Source organism: Dromaius novaehollandiae, chromosome 1 (assembly GCF_036370855.1).
Source record: "Dromaius novaehollandiae isolate bDroNov1 chromosome 1, bDroNov1.hap1, whole genome shotgun sequence".
NCBI lineage: Eukaryota > Metazoa > Chordata > Aves > Casuariiformes > Dromaiidae > Dromaius > Dromaius novaehollandiae.
In genome coordinates this window covers 34323544-34345605 of record NC_088098.1, presented here as the reverse complement: position 1 = coordinate 34345605, position 22062 = coordinate 34323544, and the positions used below count along the sequence as shown (strand labels likewise).

The window sequence follows — 22062 nt, the reverse complement described above, 5'->3', positions numbered from 1 at the left end:
GAATTAATAAAATAGTCAGTGTACACAGTTCCACTTTAAAAATTAGGTTATTAAAGTCTCAATTTACTACAATCCATTAAAATAAGGAAAATGAAAATAAAAACTCATAAACTTAAAGCAGTGCATATACTGAAGCTTAAAAGGTTAGAACTGTTTTTTAAAAGCTAGGAAATGGCACACAAGTTATAAAGAGAAACAGTCTGCAAAACACTGCAAATTCAAAAACTTCTAAAAATCCCAGAATAAAGACTGTGCATATAACACATGTTCATGCATCATAAGATGGTACTTAATGATACAGCTGCATAAAACAGACAATGTCAACTTGGTACTTTATATTTGCCCAACTCTTCATAATCTGGCCCAGATCTTCTCTGGTAAACTGCCCTTTTTAGGAGATATTTTCGCACCATCTCTGGGATAACCCACTTCTTAACGGACAGAGGAGACAGAACAAACCCAAGTAAATATAGGCAAGTCAATCAGAATGATAGCCACCCCGTAAGTAGGTATGACCTAACCCTTTTGGGATGCTTTGTGGCAGCCTGCTTTCTCTGGGGAAAAATCTACTTTTCCTGCTGGTCTTCAATTCATGTTGCTAAAAAGAAGCCCATTCTTCTCTATCTGGAGGGCTTGATTACTAGTGAAGTCCTTTAGCTGGAAATTCTGCTGCTCTCCAGCTAGAGTTTTGAAACTTTGACACTGTGCTGGCACCCAGAAGTCAACTGACACCAGGCTCTACCCTGTTGTGTGCGTTGTGCCCAATGTACTTCACAACACCTCTGTCATCTGCAAGTATTAATCTGCTTCATAGGAGGCAAAATGAGGCAGCAAGGGATTAAGTCAAAGCTGTCTGAACTTTCATGGAGTTCCAGAAATAAAGAACAAAAAATTGCTGATCGCTGGGGAAAAAGAATCCCTCTAAGTAACTTGCCTATTGCCATGTAGGAATGTGACATAAACAAGGACAAGACCCTCTCTCTGTTCAACTGCTTTAGCCATTAAATGATCATTTTTTACTCCTGAAAACTCCTGTCTTACTTGCTATACGCTTTGCAACTTAAGCAACCAATGAGGCAAGGACTCTACAAATAATAGACTTCTTCAGTACCCAGCTTGATTCAATTCCACATCGAGTTCATGCTCTCCAAAGGATGAGACATGGCTATTGCAGGAAAAGAAACAGAACAGATAATGCAAAATTGCATTATAAGCAATATAAAATAGGAGTCCTCTCCTACCTTTAGAGTGCTTGACTTCACAACCTTCAGTGTTCCTTTAATACGGTTTTTAATCCTACAATGTACAATATGCTCTAAAGTAAATAACTCAAACGTTATATTCAGAATAATTGAAATAGAAGACTTTGATTTTTATGCGACATTTTAGAAATGTCAACATACTCCAATTTCAGCAAAATTGATTTTTCTGATAAAAATAGTTCTATGAAATTTTTCCCTGCCAGCTCTTGATGCTGGTTACTTTGTCCTAGCCAGTAGGAATTTCAAGGCATTTAATTCCTATTGACTAAACACTGTTTCCACTGAAACTGACAGGAATTTTATGATTCGCTTCAGTGAAGTAAACACAGTGAAGACTGAGCACTTCTGAAAATCCTACTGCAATCTGGCATATCTCTCTATTTAAATTATGCAGGTGTTAGTTTGTTATCTGTCAATGCTCACAGCAAAGAAACAAACAAAAAATGCATTTAGTATTTCTGTACGCTTGAGGGGAAGCGGCATGTACAGTATAACCTTTGGGATGAAAATTATCACCTCAGGCCATGTTTATGTCCATTACTATTATTATTTATGCCTTTTTCTGCCTCTTTTTATTTTACTCATAACCAATGATCAAAGGGCCTCAGACACTAACTTCCGTATCACTTCCTAGATATATCATCATTCAAAACCTTCATTCATTCCAGTCTCAGCACTGCTACTAGGCTCATCTTAGCCTTGGTACATGCACCTGGAGAACACATACACTGAGTCAGAGCGCACACAGAGGAGTATATGGGCTCAGACAGTCTGTAGATACAAATATACACCCACTGAATAATATTTCAGTCATTACATATTTCTGCAGAAAGGAGGCTGATCATGACTGCAACCTTTACTCAGCAGTATATACTACTGTTGGGGGATATTTATATTATACTATTACATTTTTAGAAATGATGTTGCACCAAGTAATATTATTTGGCCTTCAAATTCCCTTCCCTTGCCTGATCTTAAGAAAGTCCCTTTAGTGATAAATAACAATGCAAACAACTGTATTAGAATATACAAAATTCCTATCTATACTAAGGTCCCATTTTAGCCTCTTCCTAAAAGCTTTATAGTTCAAATATTATTTTTTCCACTACATTTCTGTTTAGTTACAAACTTAAAATTGCTTGTGTATTATGGAGCTGTGAAAAATTAAACATATTTAACTTTTAAAATCAAAATATTTTTCTATTTGGAAGCACAAAATCAAATCCAATAGTAGTGAAATTTCCAAAATAATTAATAGATGTGGTTTTATAGATATCTCAAGCCCCCACATGCTATAACATTTTTTCAGCATGGTGTTTTAAACATCGGCTGAAAGTTAATTTCTCTGCCTGTTTATCAGATTATTCAACAGGATGTGTCAAAAATGAAGTCTCTGATGTATCCCCTAATGTCATTTAAATTGCTTTTAATGGTCCGAACTATGAGGGTTAGACCCCTATCGTATTCCTTGTGCATGGCGGGGGCAGGAGGAATAACTCAGGTGCTGAGAGCCGCTCCATTCCCAGGGGAGAGGGAGGTGTTCCCATATGAAGGTAAGGCACTAGCAAGCCGCTCCAACAGAAATCCAGCCTCTCTGCTTCAGTGAGCAAACCGGCCGTTTGCACATCTGACAAGCAAATTATATGTACTGTTAGATCAAGAGATCTCCTGGCTGTTGCAATGGAGAGAGCTTAGAAGAAATGTACCGTGGAAGAAACGTTTTTGCTCTTTTGTATAGCTACTTCATCTCAATTTTCAATGCCTTTGTCAATTCAAGATTAAATTAGGCACTCAACACTTGGGATTACGAAGAAAGCTAAGCTAACAAAAAAATCAGCAACATGGTCCTTCATTAGTCCAAGTAGACCACACTGGGGACACTACAACAACAGAAACTCCTGTATTTCTGGGTACACTTGAAAATGTCTTGTTAATAATGAAGACCAAATAGCTTGGCTGACGGTTCCCTGGGTCACTGCTGGGGGACATGGTTTTAAACAGCACAATTTGAAAGCAGTCAAATCAGTGCTGCCGTCATGCATAAAAAGGTGAACTCGCTGCTCGATGCACGAGCTTTCAGCTTCCATCATTAGAAAAGTGACAGACATAGCATTGCTATCGATGCAGACACTGAATTACAAAACATACTTTTAACTGAGCTTTTTGGGTGATTTTGATTCCCGAAGCACTGGCAGTTTTGCTCCTTCAGCGAGTTGCTGTGAATGGCATTTGCCTGCGGAGGGCCACCTTGCACCAAGAGTCTTTGCCTGCGGAGGGCCACCTTGCACCAAGAGTCTCCCACTGACAAACGCCCGGCAGCTACCTGCGAGAGGGAAAACCAGCCTTGGCTGTTCTTGAGGGGGAAAAAGGTGAAAGCATAAGCTAAATGCTCCCAGAAGATAGAAAACATCAATTCTGGAGCAATCTCACTTACAGGTAACCTTGTAACAGTATTAGTCATTTAAGGAATAAGCACATGAACATATATAAGAATACCACATGAATACATATTTTAATGAATATATTTTATAATACCACATGACTATGCAGTGTAAAACACATTTTAAACAAAATATCAGATGCTGTTTAATTAGCCTTATCTCATAAGCAACTATAGACGGTGGTGGGAGTTGTGTTAGAATACATACACTAATCTCAGCTTTTGGATGCCAAACTTTTCTGGTTGGGCTCGTTACTAGGGAACCCTCTGAGGATTTAGTAGAACTTTCTATATTTGCCCACAAACATATTTCTCAAGTAACCTTGTGCAAATCACTCAATCTCTGCGTCTCAGTTCCACACCCATAAAATGCAGCGAAACCACAAAGAAAACTGTTTGGAAATGCTGTGAAGTGCACAGTGCCATAGTAACGGGAGCCTTATATGTACTCATATACAGAAAATTCAGAGTTTTCTGTTAATGTTCTGCTTCATAATTACCGGATATTTATGAGTATGTGTCTATTTACATAAACACAATATGTAAACATATGTCTCTCCCTCCATAATGCGCGTATGCTGTTCTGACAAATCTAACAATAAAACCCAATGCAGACAAAACAACAGAAATGAGGGAGATACATATTCTACTACAGGAATATTGGATTAGCAAAGTGATCCATTTATCTTGGTAGACGCCTCCTCAGAAGGAGATGCAAGAAAATTCAGTACGGGGAGGTAGAGATTATTTTGTTGATTGAAACATAAACCTTTTGTTTAAAAACATCACTATTATTGGTTTGGATATGCACTTCATACATGAAAAAATGAAAATGATACAGTTCAGTGTCATGTGTCATTATCATGACACAACATGTGTCAGCTGACATGAAAAACATCATTCAAATAGATCTGCCTGGAAAAGCGTGACTGACTTCGTGTTGGTTCCCATGACTTGAAGAATTCAGTTTCAGGTAGTTAACTCAGAGCTAACTTTTGTAATCACACCAGCAGACTAGGATGGACACAGTAGTATCCAGGGAAACATTCCTATGCAGAAAGCACCCTCCACCTCCCTTCCACAAAGTTAGGGACAGAAACTTGGGCGGGGCGGGGGGAGGTTTCAACCTTTATCTACCTTCTCCCTGGTCAGTTTTAGTTTTTAAAAAAGGCGCTTTTTTTCTTATCAAAAAATAGAGAAAATTTAGAAACAATTTAATAAATTTTTCCTTAAAAAGGCACGGTTATGTTTAAGAATCCCCCAGCTTTTTTTAGTAGAAACATTTTCAGCTCTACTTAGTTTTTATGTTGGGCCAGTTTCTGTGTAATTTGCAATATTTTCAATGTTTTTCGGAGTCTCCATTGTTCTTGAGATCTACAGACAAACGCAAGCTAAAAGCCTCCACTCTCTTCAGCGTATTTGTCCTGCTCATTTGTCAGTACCCTGAGCTGAGGCAGAGCTGCCGCCCGGCGTGGCCAGGCTGGGCGCCAGGCTGTGCAGCCCAGCCTGCCGGAGCCGCAGCACTTTGCCTGGCGTTGCTGGATGCCCCGGGAGCCCTGCGGCATGGTCCTGGGGGAACACGTGCCGCTACCCAACACACACACGTGCCATTTCCGTCACGCTTCTCAGACCCCCTAGCTCAAACACAGTGCGTGCCAGGTGACTGGAGCTAGCAAATGTAGTTTCTTCAAGCAGGCGCGCGTTTCTTCCAGGTGCCTTTCTGGCTCTCATGATGCCAGGGGGTGCTGCCCGGTGCCCCCACAACACAACCCCCAGGCGGGCGCAGGAGCATGCAGCAGCACGTGCCTGTGCTGCACGTGGCAGGCACAAGGCATGGCGTCCCTGTCCCAGGCTTCCTGTGGCAGAGGAGGTGTCAGTCATGCACCATGTAGTGAGACTTGATGGTGTCTGTGCAAGAGCAGGAGGCCACATGAAGCCCCGGGGGAGCAGAGGGCTGACTGCCTGACTGCGCCATTGCTTTTCCTGTCCATGGTTCAGCTGGAGTGCAACTGCCCTTCAAGACAGGGGAAGGAGTGTGAGTAAAAGAGCAAAAGCAACAACCTCCTTGCTAACCAGATGAAGGCAACATGGCTTTGCCTCGGCCACGCTGTCAAGCCAGGCAACGGGAGCAGCTCTGGCTAAGCCAAAGGACCATTGGGGTCCAAAGTGGACTGCTGCCTGTGCCCACAGCCCAATGCTGCACTCAGCCCCCTGCCCCATTGCCAGGAGCTGTGGGGCCAGCCAGCTGCCCACCCTCAGCCATCCAAGCCAACCCTGGCTTGGAGGGATGATGGTGTGGAGGAAGATGGTGCCAGGGAAGATGGCGTGAGGGAGATGGCACCACCCACAGGCCTTGTGAGGAAGATGGCATGGGGGAAGACAGTGCTAAGGAAGATGGCATGGGGGAAGATAGTGTGGAGGAGGATGGCACTGCCCACAGGCCCATGGGGAAAATGGCGTGGGGGGAGCTGGTGTGGGGGAAGGTGGTGCTGCCCGCAGGCCTGTGAGGGAGATGGCATGGGGAAGATGGTGTGGGGGAAATGGCACTGCCCATAGGCCCATGGAAAAGATGGCTTGGGGGAAGATGCTGCTGGGGAACATGTGGTGGGAGGAGATGGCATGGAGTAAGATGGCACTTCCCACAGGCATGTGAGAAAGATGGCATGAGGGAAGATGGCGAGGGGTGGACAATGGCATGGCGGAAGATGCCATGGAGGAAGATAGTGCTGCCCACAGGCCCATGGGGAAGATGGTGCAGGGGGAGATGGTGCTGCCAATGGGCCTATGAGGAAGATGGTGTGGGGGGAGACGGTGCAGCCCACAGGCCCATGGGGAAGACGGTGTGGGGGCAGATGGTGCTGCCCACAGGCCTACGGGGAAGATGGCATGGAGGGAGATGGTGCTGCCCACAGGCCTACGGGGAAGATGGCATGGAGGGAGATGGTGCTGCCCACAGGCCCCTGGGGAAGACGGTGTGGGGTGAGGTGGCGCTGCCCACGGGTCCGTTGGGGAAGATGGTGTTGGGGGTGGTGGCCCTGCCCACGGGCCCATGGGGAAGATGGTGTGGGGGAAGATGCCGTGGGGGGAGATGGTGCCAGGGAAGATGGCATGGAGGGAGGTGGCACTGCCCACCGGCCCACGGGGCAGACGCCCTGAGGCAAGAGAGCGTGGGCGAAGACGGCGGGGGGAAGACGGCGGCCCCCACAGGCCCGGGGGGCCGGTGCCGCGGGCCAGGAGCGCGCTGCCCCAGACGGAGCCCCGGGCCACGGGCGGCCGGCGCGGCGGTGCCCGCGGCCCCTTTCGCCGCCCCCGCGGGGCTGCCTGCCCCGGGCCCGCCCCGCGCGTGGCGGCGCGCAGCGGCGGCGGGCAGAGGCGCAGCCGGAGCGGCGGCGGCAGCGGGAGGCGGCGGCGAGCGGAGCATGGCCCCAGCGAGCTGGCTGTGCGCGGCGCTGCTCTGCGGCGCCCTGAGCCTCTGCAGCGTGCGGGCCGCGCCGCGGCAGCCCGACACGCTCTACCTGTGGGTCGAGGCGCCGCAGGCGCGGGCGCTCATCGGTAAGCGGCGCCCGCTGCGCGCCCCCCGCTCCGCCGGCCCCGGCGGCAGCGCGGCGCCCAGCCTCGCCTTTGCCTCCCGCAGGCTTCGAGGAGGACATCCTCATCGTCTCCGAGGGGAAGATGGCCCCGTTCACGCACGACTTCAGGAGGGCGCAGCAGAGGATGCCGGCCGTCCCCGTCAGCATCCCCGCCATGAACTTCACCTGGCAGGCGACGGGGCGGGTAGGTGGCCGGCCCCGCGGGCAGGTCCCGGCCCCGCGGAAACTCCGCGGGCGGCCGCGGAGAGGCCGGGGGGGCGCGGAGGGGGCGCGCGGAGGCGGGAGGGCGAAGCGGCCGGGCGGCCGCGGCTCTCGGGGGCTGCGGGCGCCGAGCCGCTGGTGAGCGCCGAGCAGGCAGCCCGCGCTGGCGGGGAGGCACTGACTTCGGCTTCAGTGAAATGTTACCCGACGGCACACTTGGCACGGATGCAACTCGGTTTTAACTTTCTTTGGCTGTTGAACCTCCGCGGCAGGTTGATCATCGATCCCCATTTACTAAACGTGCATACTCAAAGGGTAGTTCTGGTAATTAAACATACTTCTGTCGCACGGGCGCTTTTGCAGAGTATAGCGGCAACACCGTGCAAGCCTGCGGTGTGCTGAACCCACGGCTCCCTGCCTGGATTGTTTTGTTGGAGAGATAAGGATGCATGACATATTTTAGTGAAAAAGCGTATGCACGTTTTGACACACTGACAGCATATGTTAAATTTGCATAAAGCTGTAACACGTTAGCATGAGTTATCATGGATGCAGAAAAAAACTCATTGTAGCATAAAAATGATGGATAAAATCACTTTTAAAATGCTGAATGTTGAGCTTATAAAATAAAGAGCTTGGTAAACGTGAAACAACACATGCCTTCAAATATTCAGCGAAAATTGCTTGTACGATTCAGCTAATTGCACCTTCACAAATTCAGTTGTGGTTTTGGTTGTTTAAAGATACTTTTTGTATCCATAGGACTTGTTTGGCTTTGAATTGTTGTTAGAGTGCCTCAGAAGTTTTGCTATGCCCACAATGCCCTTGAGTCTGAGAAATGCTTTTCTTCTTGTTTTAAAGGCAGTGGGAAATACGGAGACAGAAAACTTATTCACAGAGCCTAAGTGACTTGCTCAAGGTCGTTGAAGTTCCAATCCCACTTTACAGAGAAAGCAATATCATACGTCGAGGGCTGGCACGTAAATAACTAGAAATAAATAGTGTGTTTCAGGATTGTATTTCTCGCCCCATGCCTCTATCATCTTCTGTTGCTGTCCATGACAAAAATACCTCTTTTGGGAAAGCAAGCTTGAGAAATTAGACTGAACCCTACCCCTCTTCTCTTGTCCTTCTTTGTTTTATTCTGTTCTCCCTCCTTTGCAGCCTACAAGATAGCTCATTAGGAAAAGATGATTGTAACACTGTTTTCAATGGGAAGAGTCACAGGCTCAAAGACAGTATAAACAATTGTGCCCCCTGACGCAGCTTGCAAGATGGAGCCCCTTCTGAACTGTGGCAGAGTGGCTTAACCACTAATTCCTCCTTCTCTTTCCAAAGTTACTGAACTCCTGTTACACAAAACTTCCTTAATAAGTGAAATATGGAAATGGTTGAAGTAACATCATCACACTACTCTGCTCCTAAAACAGTGTTAACTTTCAGATATTTGTGAGTCAAACAAGTGTTAAAACTAAGAGACTCTTCATTTGGAGATTTTACAGTCCCATCTAGTTACCCCTTACAACTGCATCTGTGTGTATAGTCTTTATTAACTTTGGCAGTCTGGTCTTACAGCTGTGGATATTTGAATACTTATGCTGACGTGCAGATGAAGAGAAGGATTTCAACCAGCAGCCTAAGCTAAGGAAAGAGTCTCAACCCTGTGGTGTTGTAGGACCTGGGGAAAAAAACTAGCATACTTAACATCCTAGAGAAAATGTCTATTTCTTGGAAGCACAAACAGTACTGTTGTTTTTTGCCTCCCTTGGAGGTGTTTGAGTACAGCTGCCTGTTATCCACAGTTCTTGTGATCCTCTGTGGAAACCAGGGCACTTATGGTCTCTCTCCCACCCAGCCTTTTACCTGATGAGAGAGGATAGAAGCAGACATGAGTATTTTTGTAGTCCACAGAGCAACAACAGTTATTGGCATACTATTTTTTATATATCTTAGTTGGGGAGGAGTAGTGTTGTAAATAGAGTAGGGTGAAAGTTATTTATGGCAATAGAACTCAGTTTCTCCAGAATTTCCAATATTTTGTGAGGGGAGGGAAAAAGACTATATATAGGTGTTAAAATGTTTTTCCTGTGTTCTGTTTTGTTTTTAAATATATAGGTCCTTAGAAGTTTCCACTGACATGTCCAGGGAAGTACTAAATATTTACTAAATATTTGCTACCTTTATTCTGGCAGAGTACTTTTGTCTGGGAATTTCCAAAGTCAGGAAAGGCAAAGCAAGGGGAAAGAAAAAAGGCAAGGCAAAGGGAAAGGAAAAAAACAGGGCAGGGAAAGGCAAGGCAAGGGAGAAGGAAAAAGGAAAGGCAAGGGGGAAAGGAAAGGGGAAGGAGAATGAGGAAGGGAAGGGAGAGGAAAGGCAAGGAAAAAAGAAAAGAAAGGCAGGAAGGAAAAAGGAAAGGAAAGGAAAAGGAAATAAACAGCAGTATTCTTTGATAGACAGAAGAAAGGCACAAAAGACATTGAAGTAGTGGATTACTTTCTGTCAGACAATGGTTAATTAGCATACTGTTGTCTCCTTTTTGGTAAAACTGAAACCATTTCTTTGTGACCACCTTGTATTTTGTGCTTTATAGACCCCTTACCCTTGTATCCCACTGAAGAGATCTGAAGATGTTTCTTAAGGGCTCCAGAGTTTGAGGGACGGGCAACAGTGTGTGTCAGAGCCTCCTGCAGTAGCTAGACCCTTTGGGGTCTGCGGATATCAGGCTTTCCCTGGGTAGATACAGGAGATCTTGTCTACATCACTGCACATTTCCTAACCATGCTATTGCAGGATCTCCAGCAATGTAAGGTTAAGTCTCTCCTGACAGGCACCTTGCATCCCTGTTTACACCTGTGCAAAGCGGGTATAAATATCCTGTGGGTAGTTTACATCTACCTGATCCTCGGGTAAATAATCATGCAAGCTGTAGGCAGTAGATAATTCAGTCTGGAGACTGACAGTGCTTCTTGGTGCTGCACTACTGCCTGTGTCTACATTTTAGTTCAAATATGTCCATTGAAAGGAACATTTTAAGGACTATATTATACCTGTATTCTGTGTAAATTGAAGTTGAAGTGGTAAAACGCCACTACATTTAGAAGTTACGTTTCTAATACTGTGACCTATGTGTCCTGGATACATTATACGTGCAAAATTCTTTGTATGGTAAAGGAAAATTTAAAGCCATTTTCAATAGAAAATATAAACCAAAGAAAGCCATTAGTTGCTTTTAGTCCCTAATCCATTAGTACTAATTCATTATTAGGAAATATTAGGGGAAAACCAAAATGCAAGACTCTGGAGCTGCTGAATACCTACTTTTCCTGGTGAGGTCAAGATGAGCCACAGGTATTGAGAAGGCTAGGATACTGCAGAACAGGACTGTTATGTTTTTGTTTAGAAAAAAACATCATCTAGGTAAGTTGGCAGTTCTAAAGATTCTTCCTGTTTTGCAAAGTTAAAAAAAAATCCAGTGGCAATGGATAGCATCTGTGTAACCACTAGAAGTCACTTGTGTTGCTTCATGCTTTCATTCTGTGTGGGGTTTTTTGCCAAAAAAAAGAAAAGAAGAATGAATCTGGGGAGTCTTGTCCTCTGGATGGCAGGGGTGGGAAAGACTGCACTCATAGACTTCCCAATGGGAGAAGAATATACCTATCCACTGCCCACCAGTGGAAGGCACCAAAGATCGCAGTGATAACATCATTTCTACAGTACTTAAAAACATATGACAAGTATTCAAGCTCCAAATCCACAAACACCAGTATGTATGCTTAACTTTCAGTGGGATTTCTGCTGGCAATAAATTCAAGTGCATGTGTGAGTATTGGTGGGAGGAACGATATCAAAAAGAAAAAGATTAATCAGTGCGCAGGAAGCAAGTGCTCATAATTCTGTGATAGAGCAGCAGCCGGGTTGATTTAATAGATGGGACATGAAAAAAGGAACCAAAAAGCAAGTTGGAATTTTTGGTCTATAGCAATCTCTGGCCTGATCCACAAAAACAATCTAGGCTGCAACCTGTCCAGGCTGCCTTCTTTCCTTCAGATATAGGAGAAGTATTTGGGGTCAGATGAATTCTTGTAGAAGCTTGCTTCCTACTTCCAACTTCCATGAGTGCCCCATGGCTCATCTTCTGTTGCATGGTTGAATGTGTGCCCATTGTGTGATATCTGAATACTCAGTTGTGTGCTGGTGTGTGAATGGGAATTGATCCATGTGACGGGAAGGTGCATGTGTGTATCTCATAGTGTGTTGGTATTGCATGCGTATTACACGGCAAAGAAATATCCAGTCATGTGCTGCAGGACACACACCTTTTGTGGTATGACAGGAGTAGTCCTGCCCTGTGGACAGGAGATGTGCGCGTACACACAGTGTGATCAAGTGCTGGGGAAGTGCCTGCGGTCTAAGGGTGCTTCTGGTCTCAGGACAAGAGCAAGTGTCAGGAGATAAGGGAGGCATCCCAGCGTGTAGTCCTTGGGGCCTTTATAAGATGCAGTTGGACCTGTCCTACTGGAAAGGCTGGGTTGCTTCAGATCAAAGAGTTATTGCTAACCATGAGTAAAGCAGAAAGATGCCCACCTCTTAGGGAGAGTTGGGAAATATATGTCATCAGCACATTTTCTAGCATCATTTCTGTATTGTAAAGTAGAGGTTAGGAAAGGGTATAAAATTACAGCTCTTGGAGGCTAGTTCTGATCTCAGCAATGTGACCATCAATCCCAAATAGCTCGATTGCCCTCTTTGGAATTACCCTGTCTTGCTGAAACATAGCCTGACAGTGACAGAAAAATGGAATTTCCAGCTATGCCAGGAGAAGTTTTATATTTCCTTGTCCTGAGGAAAACTAGTAAGACCACTCATTATAAGGCATTATTGTTACAATAGGGAGCTCCTTTCAAACATTACTCTGCTTGATAAACTGAAAGAAAACAAAGGATGGCAAATTGCAAAACAAATACTTCTTCAAAGGAGCTGCTGAACTTTTCTTCAAAGAAACTGCTGAGCTTTTTGTAACTCTTATTCATGCCCAATGATACAGTGGGACTTTTCAACTTAAAAAAATGTCTAATGTGCACAGTTCACTATGGCTGTTTTGGAAGCTTGGTCAACTCAATTGCATAAACTACTTACAGTAGTACCTTCACTGTGGTTTCATGTCGCCAAACAGAGGAAATACTTTGTTTTCTGACCTCTGTACCAAAATTTCAATGTGGAAGGTGAAGACGTTTACATACTGTGAGCATGATTTTTAGACAGGGTGTTCTCATATTGAAAGCGCAGCTCCAAACCTTTAGTATTTAGATTCTGTTCGGCTGTGGTATTTTGCATCTCAGTGTTGTAGACATGCCACTGGGGATCAAAGTAATGCTGTAGAGATCCCACTTCACTTAGTAAAGCAGGCATGTGCCAGCCATCTGTTGTATCTGCTGATAGAAAACAGCAGTAAAGTTTCTCAAAGTTTTGCCAAGAAGAAAAGGGGTGGGGGGTTTATTGCTCAGCAGAGATGAGTTACAAGGCACCTTGTAGCGTAGGCTGCATCTGGTTTCCATAGTAATTTACATGGTATATGTGTAAACTACACAATTATTCTTTTTACACAGCAGTGTAAAGCTGTGTTAAATAAATCCTTCTTCAAGATTTTTGTTGTTTATCCTTTCTGTAAATATACTAATATATTTTTAACAAAAAACTTAAGTAATAAAATATTTTCACTGTCTTTACAGTAGTAGTTGCATTATACAACATAACTGTTGAAACGTACTGGAACTCACAGGACACCCCAAACTTCTAGACTATGTTTTGTGAAAACATACAGATTTCTCTCCATATTGCCAACAATTTTTCTGAAATACAAAATCCAGGATGGTTTCGTTTCCTCTTCTCTTTGGAAATGAAAATGTTTTCTGTCAATATCATCTCTTTTTTACAGGCAGTTTCTAAGTACATGCTGGGGCTCTAAAGTTAATACCATTACAAGTAATGTCATAGAATAAAAAATAAGAACTAACTGTAACGAGAACTGACTGGAAGAATTTGTTAATGTATTTAAGAACTTATTTTGGTGTCAGGCTTTCCAAAGAGCTTTTGGGCTAGCTAAACTTTGGATCAAGTATGAATGACTTGCTTCTAGTAAAGTGTCCAATGTACATAAAAAAACACATTCTCTGTAGGTCATGCACAGATGTATGGAATATGGTGTGATCCAGGGCTTTCAAATCACTGATACATGGTAGGTACTTGCATCATGTTGAATTTAATTTTAACTATTGTCTTTACCTCAGGTCAGAGCAATGAGTTCCTGAAATCCTCTGAGTTTTCCATTTTAAAGTAGTTGAAATATGTTTTCCCTTCTAAGAAAGTGATAGAAACTAGTTGCCTAAATATTCAAAATCAGTGCTTTAAATCTGAAAGATCATTGTCTCATTTACCTCTTGTGGCACATCATGGTGATGATACTTCTTACATACTGAGCATCTTAGTTATTTTGAGGTGTCTTTACAGACTCCTTCTACAATGTGTTATCTCCCATGACATTGTTGAGGCTTTTGATTCACATAGAATTTAATGTCATTAGGAGTTTGGGACACACAGCCTTTTAAATGACCAAACCTGTGTTTTCTGAGCTTCTCAAAGAGTCCAAACTTACTCTGCTTATTTGTTTTGTTTTTGTTTTTAACAAAACCATTTAATTTTTGTGCAGTCTGGACTTTCCTCCTTAAGAGATACCACACAGGTAACATCAAGATAGGCTTTCTAAGATTTTCTGACTGATACTGTTCTCTTATGGAATAAATTCCCACAGGATATCATTCCTCACAGTCCCTTCAGTCATGTGGAGTGAACACGATGTAGTGAACATTACCCACAACTTGATCAATAAGGGGACAAATTAATTAAAAAAAAAAAGGTTGTTTTGTGGAGGTGGGTGGCTTAAACTAGTTAATATTCTGGTGATGACCTCAGAAGTTGCTGATCCCTCCAGAGTCATGCTACATAGACACAGCTGGAGGAGTTAGGAAGTGCTGAAGACTGGAGAAGCCATTGGTGAGAAAACTGGAGGTAGATTTGGGTTTGGAGAGACTGGGTTTTACATCCACTGTGATGTGGCTTGGCATTTGGGAAGAGATGGGTACAGAGACCAGCAGCTTCTACAGATTTTTAGGTATTGTGTGAAACTGCTTTTCTTTTTGCTTTTAACTTAATAATTTCATTGGGTGTGTTAATTAGAGACCTCCCTATACTCTGTGGAGCATTGAAATCTTTGTCTTTTATTATACAGGCCTCTCCATTCCTCTGATCATTCTTCTTATCCTTCTCTGAACCTTTTCTATTTATAGCTCTACATCATCTATCTTATTTTAAGAAAGGTTGACCAAATTTAACCTTAGTATTCAAGAACTAGGCCCACCAGATTTGTAAGGACATAACAGTGTTTTCTATTTTGCTTTCTACAGCTTTCCTGAGAGTTCCCATATTCCATTTCCCCTTTTGACCACTCTTCAGCACTAAGCTGATCTTCTCAGGGAACCAGCCGTAATCGTCAGAGCATTATTTCCTGGGTAATAATAATAGTTGATTTAAAATGCCTCATTATGTTTCACAGTTTTTCCATGTGTGTGTCACTTCATATGTGTCAACAGTGATTTTGATCTGTGATTTTATCAACCAGACACCTGGTATCATGTTAGCCTTCCCTTCCCTCCCCTAGCTTTAGTTGTGACCTCTCTAATATTAATAAACTTTGCCAACTCATTATACGTTCCCTTTTCTACAATTATTATGAATATTTTGAAGAGTGCAGTTCTTCATGAATCCCCTTGGTAAACTCTCTTCACTGTAAATGCCGATGACTTATAGACCGTATATAGAACTTGGCCAATTGTCACCAGGTATGAATCAACATGAGGACTTCCCTCTTATCCGAGACAGCTTTGTGTCTTTTGGAGGCTTTGATCTGGCACATTATGAAAAGCTGTATAGAAACTTAGTTGTGCTGTACTGACCAGATCGCTCTTATCTACGTGCTTTTTGACACTTCTGAAAGTCTGAGATAAGGCTGATCCCTGAAAAAGTTTTATTGAGTCTTCCCAAGATATCATGTTTAGCTGAGTGTCTATTGATTATACTCTTGCTTAGGGCAGATTTCAGACCTTGTAGTCATCAGCTCTCCAAGTTCCTATTGGAGCCTTGTTCAAAAATTGGCATCATTCTTGCTACCTTCCTGTAATATCAAGATTACTTAAATAAGTTTTATCCCAACAGCTGGGATCTCAGCAATTTAATACTTGAATACTTTAAAACTCTTGGGTGGCAGCAGCTGGTCCTAGCAATTTGTTACTGTTTCCCCCCCAACCCTACAAAGCTCTGTTACTGATACTTCAATCTGAAACAACTCCTTAGGCTTCATGAAGCGGATCTCTAGTGTGGGAATCCACTAAGCTTCTCCTTCATGAGCACAAATGCAAAATATTCATTTGCCTTTTTTGGCAGTTGTCTTCTCTTCTTCAGCAGGGTCTTATCTGCACCTTCCTCAGCTGTCAACCTCACTGACTTGACGACTTTTTCCTTCTGAAGCATTTCAAAACATTTTATTAGTAGTTTTAAAGCCTTCAAGAAATTGCATCTCAAAACCTTTTCTGGTTTGTGGCTTTCCATTTAGCTTGCCAAGGTTTGTCTTTTTTTATTTTCCTTTTTGAACACAAATTCCACTTTTTGAAGGATCCTGTTTTATTTCTATTAGTCTTTTTTATTCTGATGTTCAACCAGACTGGATTTTTGTTGATTGCTTTTTTTTTTTTAAGATTCAGGGAACTCTTCATTATATCAGACAGTAGCCCAAACATAGTGGATAAGTCAGTCATACAAACTGCACAGAAAAGAACTGAAAATTGCATTACAATCCTCAGTCTTTTCACAACAAAACACAATGCAGTTCTTTGCAATTAATTTTATGTATAAAATTGGGTAGATGTCTGTGGATGCAAGTGTACATTTGAGTAAAAGCAGAAGATACTTTTATTGGTATTTTCTATTATGCAGATAGCTTTTTTTTAAATTGTAAGGTAAATGGAAGAAACACAAAATCATATTTTTGGTAAGTTGTTGCATACATGGTTAAATTTGCTTTTTTCCCCCTTCTATTTGGTTTGTGAAGATTGACATTTTGAAATCTTAGTTGTAATTAACTGTGATTATAATAAAATGTATGCAGTAATGTAGTGTTGACAGACTGGCTCTTCTCATATAAAATACTGTTCAGATCCATGCACTAAAAGCATCTGGGCTACCTTTGACAATTTGAGCTGAGCCAGTCATTTGAAGTAACGGAAGTCCAGCTCAATGAATATGTGTGCTTTGGTATCAGATGCATTTTCCATGTGGGTAGTACCTTGACAGCTGATGTGTGTGACCTGACACTCCTACAGGCCTCTGACGGTGTCAGTGGCTCTCTCAGGAGGGCTGTCAGCCTGTAGAATAACCTGCAAAAGATCCATCTCTCTCCTTACACTTAATTCATAGAAGGAAGAACTAAAATGGAGAAAAACAGACAAGTCCTGAAACTTCCATGAGGCATGTGACTATGCCTTGTATAGGAGGCGGGGAATTCCTCTGCAGACCACAAGCGATACATGGAAGGAAAAGAACCACAGAATCACTGAAGTTGCAAGGGACCTGTGGAGACCACCTGGCCCAGTCCCCTGCTTTCAAAGCAGCGTCAACTAGAGCAGGTTGCGCAGGGCTGTGTCCAGTCAGGTTTTGAATATCTCTGAAGATGGAGACTCCAGAACCTCTCTGGGCAACCTGTTCTAGTGTTCAATCACCCTTACAATAAAACGTTTGGTTTTTTGTGTTTAAATGGAATTTCCTGTATTTCATTTGTGCCCATGAAGAGTCTGGCTCCGTCTTCTTTACACCCTCCCATCAGGTATCTATGCACAATGATAAGATCCACCCTGAGCCTTCTCTTCTCCAGGCTGAACAATCCCAGCTCTCGCAGCTTCACATATGTCAGACGCTCCAAGCCCATAATCTTCTTTGTGGCCTTTTGCTGGACTCGCTGCAGTATGTCGATGTCTTGTACTGAGGACATGATACTCCATTCTGAACAGGGGGAAGGATCCTCCCTCAACCAGGTGCCAGTTTTCTTCCTAATATGCAGCCCAGGAGGCTGTTGGCCTTTTTTTGCCGTGAGGGTGCATTGTGGGCTCATGTTCAAGTTGTTGTCCACCAGGACCCTCAGGTCTTTTTCTGCAAAGCTGCTTTCTAGCCAATTAGTCCCCAGCCTGTACTGGTGCATGGGGTTATTACTTCCCAGGTGCAGGAACTGGCATTTCCCTTTGCTGAACTTCATGAATTTCCTGTCGGACTATTTCTCCAGCCTGTTGAGGTCCTTCTGTTTGGCAGCACAACCATCTGGTGTATCAACTGCTCCTCCCAGTTCTGTATCATTTGCAAACTTGCTGAGAATGCACTCTGTCCCATCATCTAGGTTTTTAATGAAGATGTTAAGCAGTACTGACCGCAGTATCAACCCCTGGGGTACACCATTAATGACTGGCCTCCAGCTGGAGTTTATGCCACAGATCACAACCCTTGGAGCCCAGCAGCTGAGCCAGTTTTCAGTCCACCTCACTGATCACTTATCTGGCCTGTACTTCATCAGTTTGTCTGTGAGAATGGCATTGAAGACAGTGTTGAAAGCCTTACTAAACTCAAGATAAACAACATCCACTGCTCTCCCCTCATCCACCAAGGCACCAATCTCATTTATAGATAGCTATCAATTTGGTTAAGCATAATTTCACCTTCATAAATCTATGCTGACTACTCCCAGTCATCTTCTTGTCCTTCATACGTCTGGAAATGGTTTCCAGGATTAGTTGCTCCATCACTTTCCCAAGGATTAAGGTGAGGCTCACTTGCCTGTAGTTTTCCAGATTCTCTTTCTTGCCCTTCTGGAAGACAGGAGTGACATTTGCTTTCTTCTAGTCCTCAGTAACCTCTCCTGATTGCCATGGCCTCTCCAAGATTATTGGGAGTGGCCTCGCAATGACATTGGCCTGCTCCCTCGGCACTCATGGGTCTCATGGGTGAATCCCATCATGTCCTATGGACTTATGTATGTCTGGTTTGTTTAAAAGTTGCCTCACCTGATCCTCCTCCACAAGGAAGGTGTCTTACTTACTCCGAACTTTCCCACTAATCTCAGAAATCTTTTTTTCTTAGTGAGTCTAGGATACAAAACAGCAGTAACACAAAACTGAGACTGGCTTGTACAATCACAGCAAAGCAGCAAGTCAAAATCTGCCTCAGAAAAGGTATTATAAGTAAAGCAAAGACAGTGGCACTGTTCTATGGAAGCACTGAGAATACAGTATCCAAACATGGTTCCTCAATTCCACCATAATATGTGCTTATTTAAATTCCATTTGTAGGAGCCCACTTAGCTGCTCAAAAATGCTGAGAAGTTAGCTGACTAGTCTATCTGACTTGGAAAAGAGAAACTTGCAGGACAGAAATGCCTTAGCAAAGGCCTACAAGGGTTTGGGGATGGATTTGTTTCAACCAAACAACAAGAACTCCCCCCTCCCCCCCTTTTTTTTGCATCTAACAAATACAGGTTAGATGTGTGAAAGCTTGCATTGTTTTATAACCAACTGGTGGACTCTATATCGTTAGGCTGTACAAGGGCAATTACCTTCCAGCTACTCCAACACTTGCTGTCATCTCTGCCAAATACTTCAACATATAACTTAGAGACTAAACACCACTTTCAGAACTGGTCCCACAAATCCTCTGAAGTTCCTCCTTAGCTGGGATAAACAATCAGCTAAACCCAACCAATGCTAAAGGAAATAAATATGCCTGACATTAAACCTGGCAGACTGCCAGCCTTAGGTTTTGGCCCTGCACCAGAGAAAACAAATTCCCCAAACAGCAGCCCACTAATGAGAGGACTTGTCACCAGCTCTGAGCACTCAAGCACAGAAACCAGCAGCATGAGCAGCACAGCCAGCCTTCGCAGCAATAGCTGGCTGGAGGACAGGGCGGCTGTTGGACCATCATAAACATCAGAACAGAGAACTAGTTCAGAGCCTTGAGTAGTGGGATTATGAACCTCTTTTTTCTCAGAGCATGAGGCAAGCATGGAGAGATCACAACCTTTTGATGAGCAGAAGATAGGCTCTACCTGCAATGTTTTCTACTTGCTCTCAACTTGCAAATGTGGAAATATTGATATAGTCAATGAGAATCTGAGACTAAAAACCACACAGGCAGATATCAAGTCTGCTGAACAGTGAGGAGTACAAGTACAACCTTCAGTCTGTTCCTTTTAAACTTCAGTAAACACTGCTTTCATTTTCCCAAGTTTGAGCCTTAGCCAGTTCTCTTTCTTGCTGTGATTCTGGGAAATAAATTGAACTGTTGAAACAGAGTCCATTTGAGTTACCAGGTTCAAACAAAGTTATTTTTTCCTTGTGAAGCCACACATACATCAAATAGCTGCAAGCAACTACATGCCTGTGGGATTCCGTGCAGGGACCAGCAGGGAGGACAGACAGGTTGCACAGCAGAGCACTCCGGGATCTGCCAGAGATGAAGGAGAGGTAAAATACAGTTATCTGTCTGGATCTGTAATCACAAGCAACAGATGAAAGGCATAGCTGTATTAGGAGTTGAGGAATAATTTGTCAGCAGGGCATGCTGGCAATTACATCGTTTTTGGGTTCTTGGTGTTTCCCCCTCCTCTGCCTTCAAGTTTTGCACAAGAACATCTATTCAGATTGAGTAGGCGTGATCAGGCTTCTGTGTTTGCAGAGGAGCATAGCTGAAAGCTTATGACCCAGTATGTCGTTCCCTTCCTGACAGAGCTGTGGCATGCTGGTAGTAGGTACAAGGTGGAGAAGCTTTTATTGCTCCATCTGGACAGAAATTAGAGGCCTTCATCGCATCAAGAGCCACTTGAGTTTTACTCTTTTATTTGACCTATCAGCAGAATTCCTTTGATGGAACAAAGTCTGTGCATTACCCTGTCCACTGATGTAGTTCACATTTGATTTTTATCAGCATGGATATCCTGCTTAGTTAATGAACATTTTTTAATTGTCCTGCCAAACATTTGTAGTCATGTAAACCTCATAATTTATGTAGTTAGTGCCATGCCACCACTGTTACTATGATTTGTTTATACAGCAATTAATTAAAACCTAGCGGTGTAATTGCAATTTTAAAACATTTCTGAGTATTTAACTTATTTATATAGGGCCTTTATTCATCCAAAAGTGAGGTTTTCTCTTCCGGTACAATATAATCAAGTAGTGTAAGTTTGTTCAATTAAATTAATGTGGAACAAAGAATCTGAAAATTTGCTAGCAAACTGAATGCTTACCTGAAGGTATAGAGCTTAATGTCTGTTTTTCTTCTCATTCCCAAGAACTCCAACAGAAACTCAGAGAGAGAGACACCTGGTCTGAACAAGGCCAGAAGTCTCATGAAGAGTGAGAAGCAGAGAGCCAGTTTTGCGCGAGATGGAAAGAAAGGGACACCCATTGCTCTTCTTCTGTGAAAATGATATTGTGAGATTCTTCTCCCTTTGATTCTTATATGACCACTCTCATCAAAACAAAAGAAGATCTGAAAACTAATTCTGCCTGCTCTGAGGAGGGGGTTGTGCCAGTCTCCTATATGAGCTGTGTTGTTATTCCTGCCCAGGAGCAGAAAAAGTGGAGAAGGCAGCCAGTCCAAAGGGATTTCCCTAAGCATGGTGAGACATGTAAAGGAGGGCTGAAGCCTTTCTTACAATCTGAGCAGAATTTCTTAAACTGATACTGAATTATGAGAGTTTGCATCACTGACATTTGTTTCACACGTTACTGTTATGCCTTGAGAACAAATTTGATTTTGCTACCCCAGCCACCTTCATAGGACATTTTGCTTTAAACACATAAGAGTCTACTCTGATAATAATCAAGAGAAGTTCATATGAAGCATGCTTTTTTCTCTGAATATAGACCCTCAGATAAGCTGGAAGGTCTGGTAATGGTATCCTTAATTTAATGCCTATGGCAAAGTCTAAGTTACATTTCTGGCAAGCACAAGATGAGCTTTGTCCATTTTCAATGCAGAGAAAATATCTGAAGACACTGCTTTACAAAAAAAAAAAGCCTTGGATTAAAATGTATACAACCTGCCTATTGAAAACACAACCATTAACTAGACGTATCTTTCAGTATAACATGGAAAATGCAGCTTCTACCTGAGGCATGTTGTTCACCTGTTGTCTTTTAAGAGTATGTCAATAGCCTACAGTTAAATCGTTTTTCTGAAAACAGATGTCTACTACTTTAAACTTCTCCATTTGAAAATGTGAGTGGATATTTGCATATGACCAGTATGATTTGGCTTTGAGAGTTTTTTTCCATACACATTTCCCCAAGAAGCATTTCTAATGAATCTTGTGGTCGGCAAGTTCTGGTATTCCTACTTCTGCCACACCTAATTCATATGCATCTCAGTTTGTTGGATACAATTGAAAGGTTGCAGCAGCAAACTATTATATTAA

General features: G+C 43.0%; 1 protein-coding gene across 2 annotated transcripts in view; it reads left to right on the top strand.

The window, feature by feature from the left end:
* The first annotated feature begins 7072 nt into the window (after positions 1 to 7072).
* The window catches only part of WIF1 (WNT inhibitory factor 1), a 51421-nt gene continuing 36431 nt past the window's right edge, over positions 7073 to 22062 (top strand). For both annotated transcript variants that reach the window (XM_026092414.2, XM_026092412.2), the window contains exons 1-2: positions 7073 to 7254; positions 7337 to 7476. In XM_026092414.2, the coding sequence (XP_025948199.1) occupies positions 7122 to 7254; positions 7337 to 7476 (273 nt within the window). In that variant the 5' untranslated portion in view covers positions 7073 to 7121. The remainder of the gene's footprint in view (positions 7255 to 7336; positions 7477 to 22062) is intronic.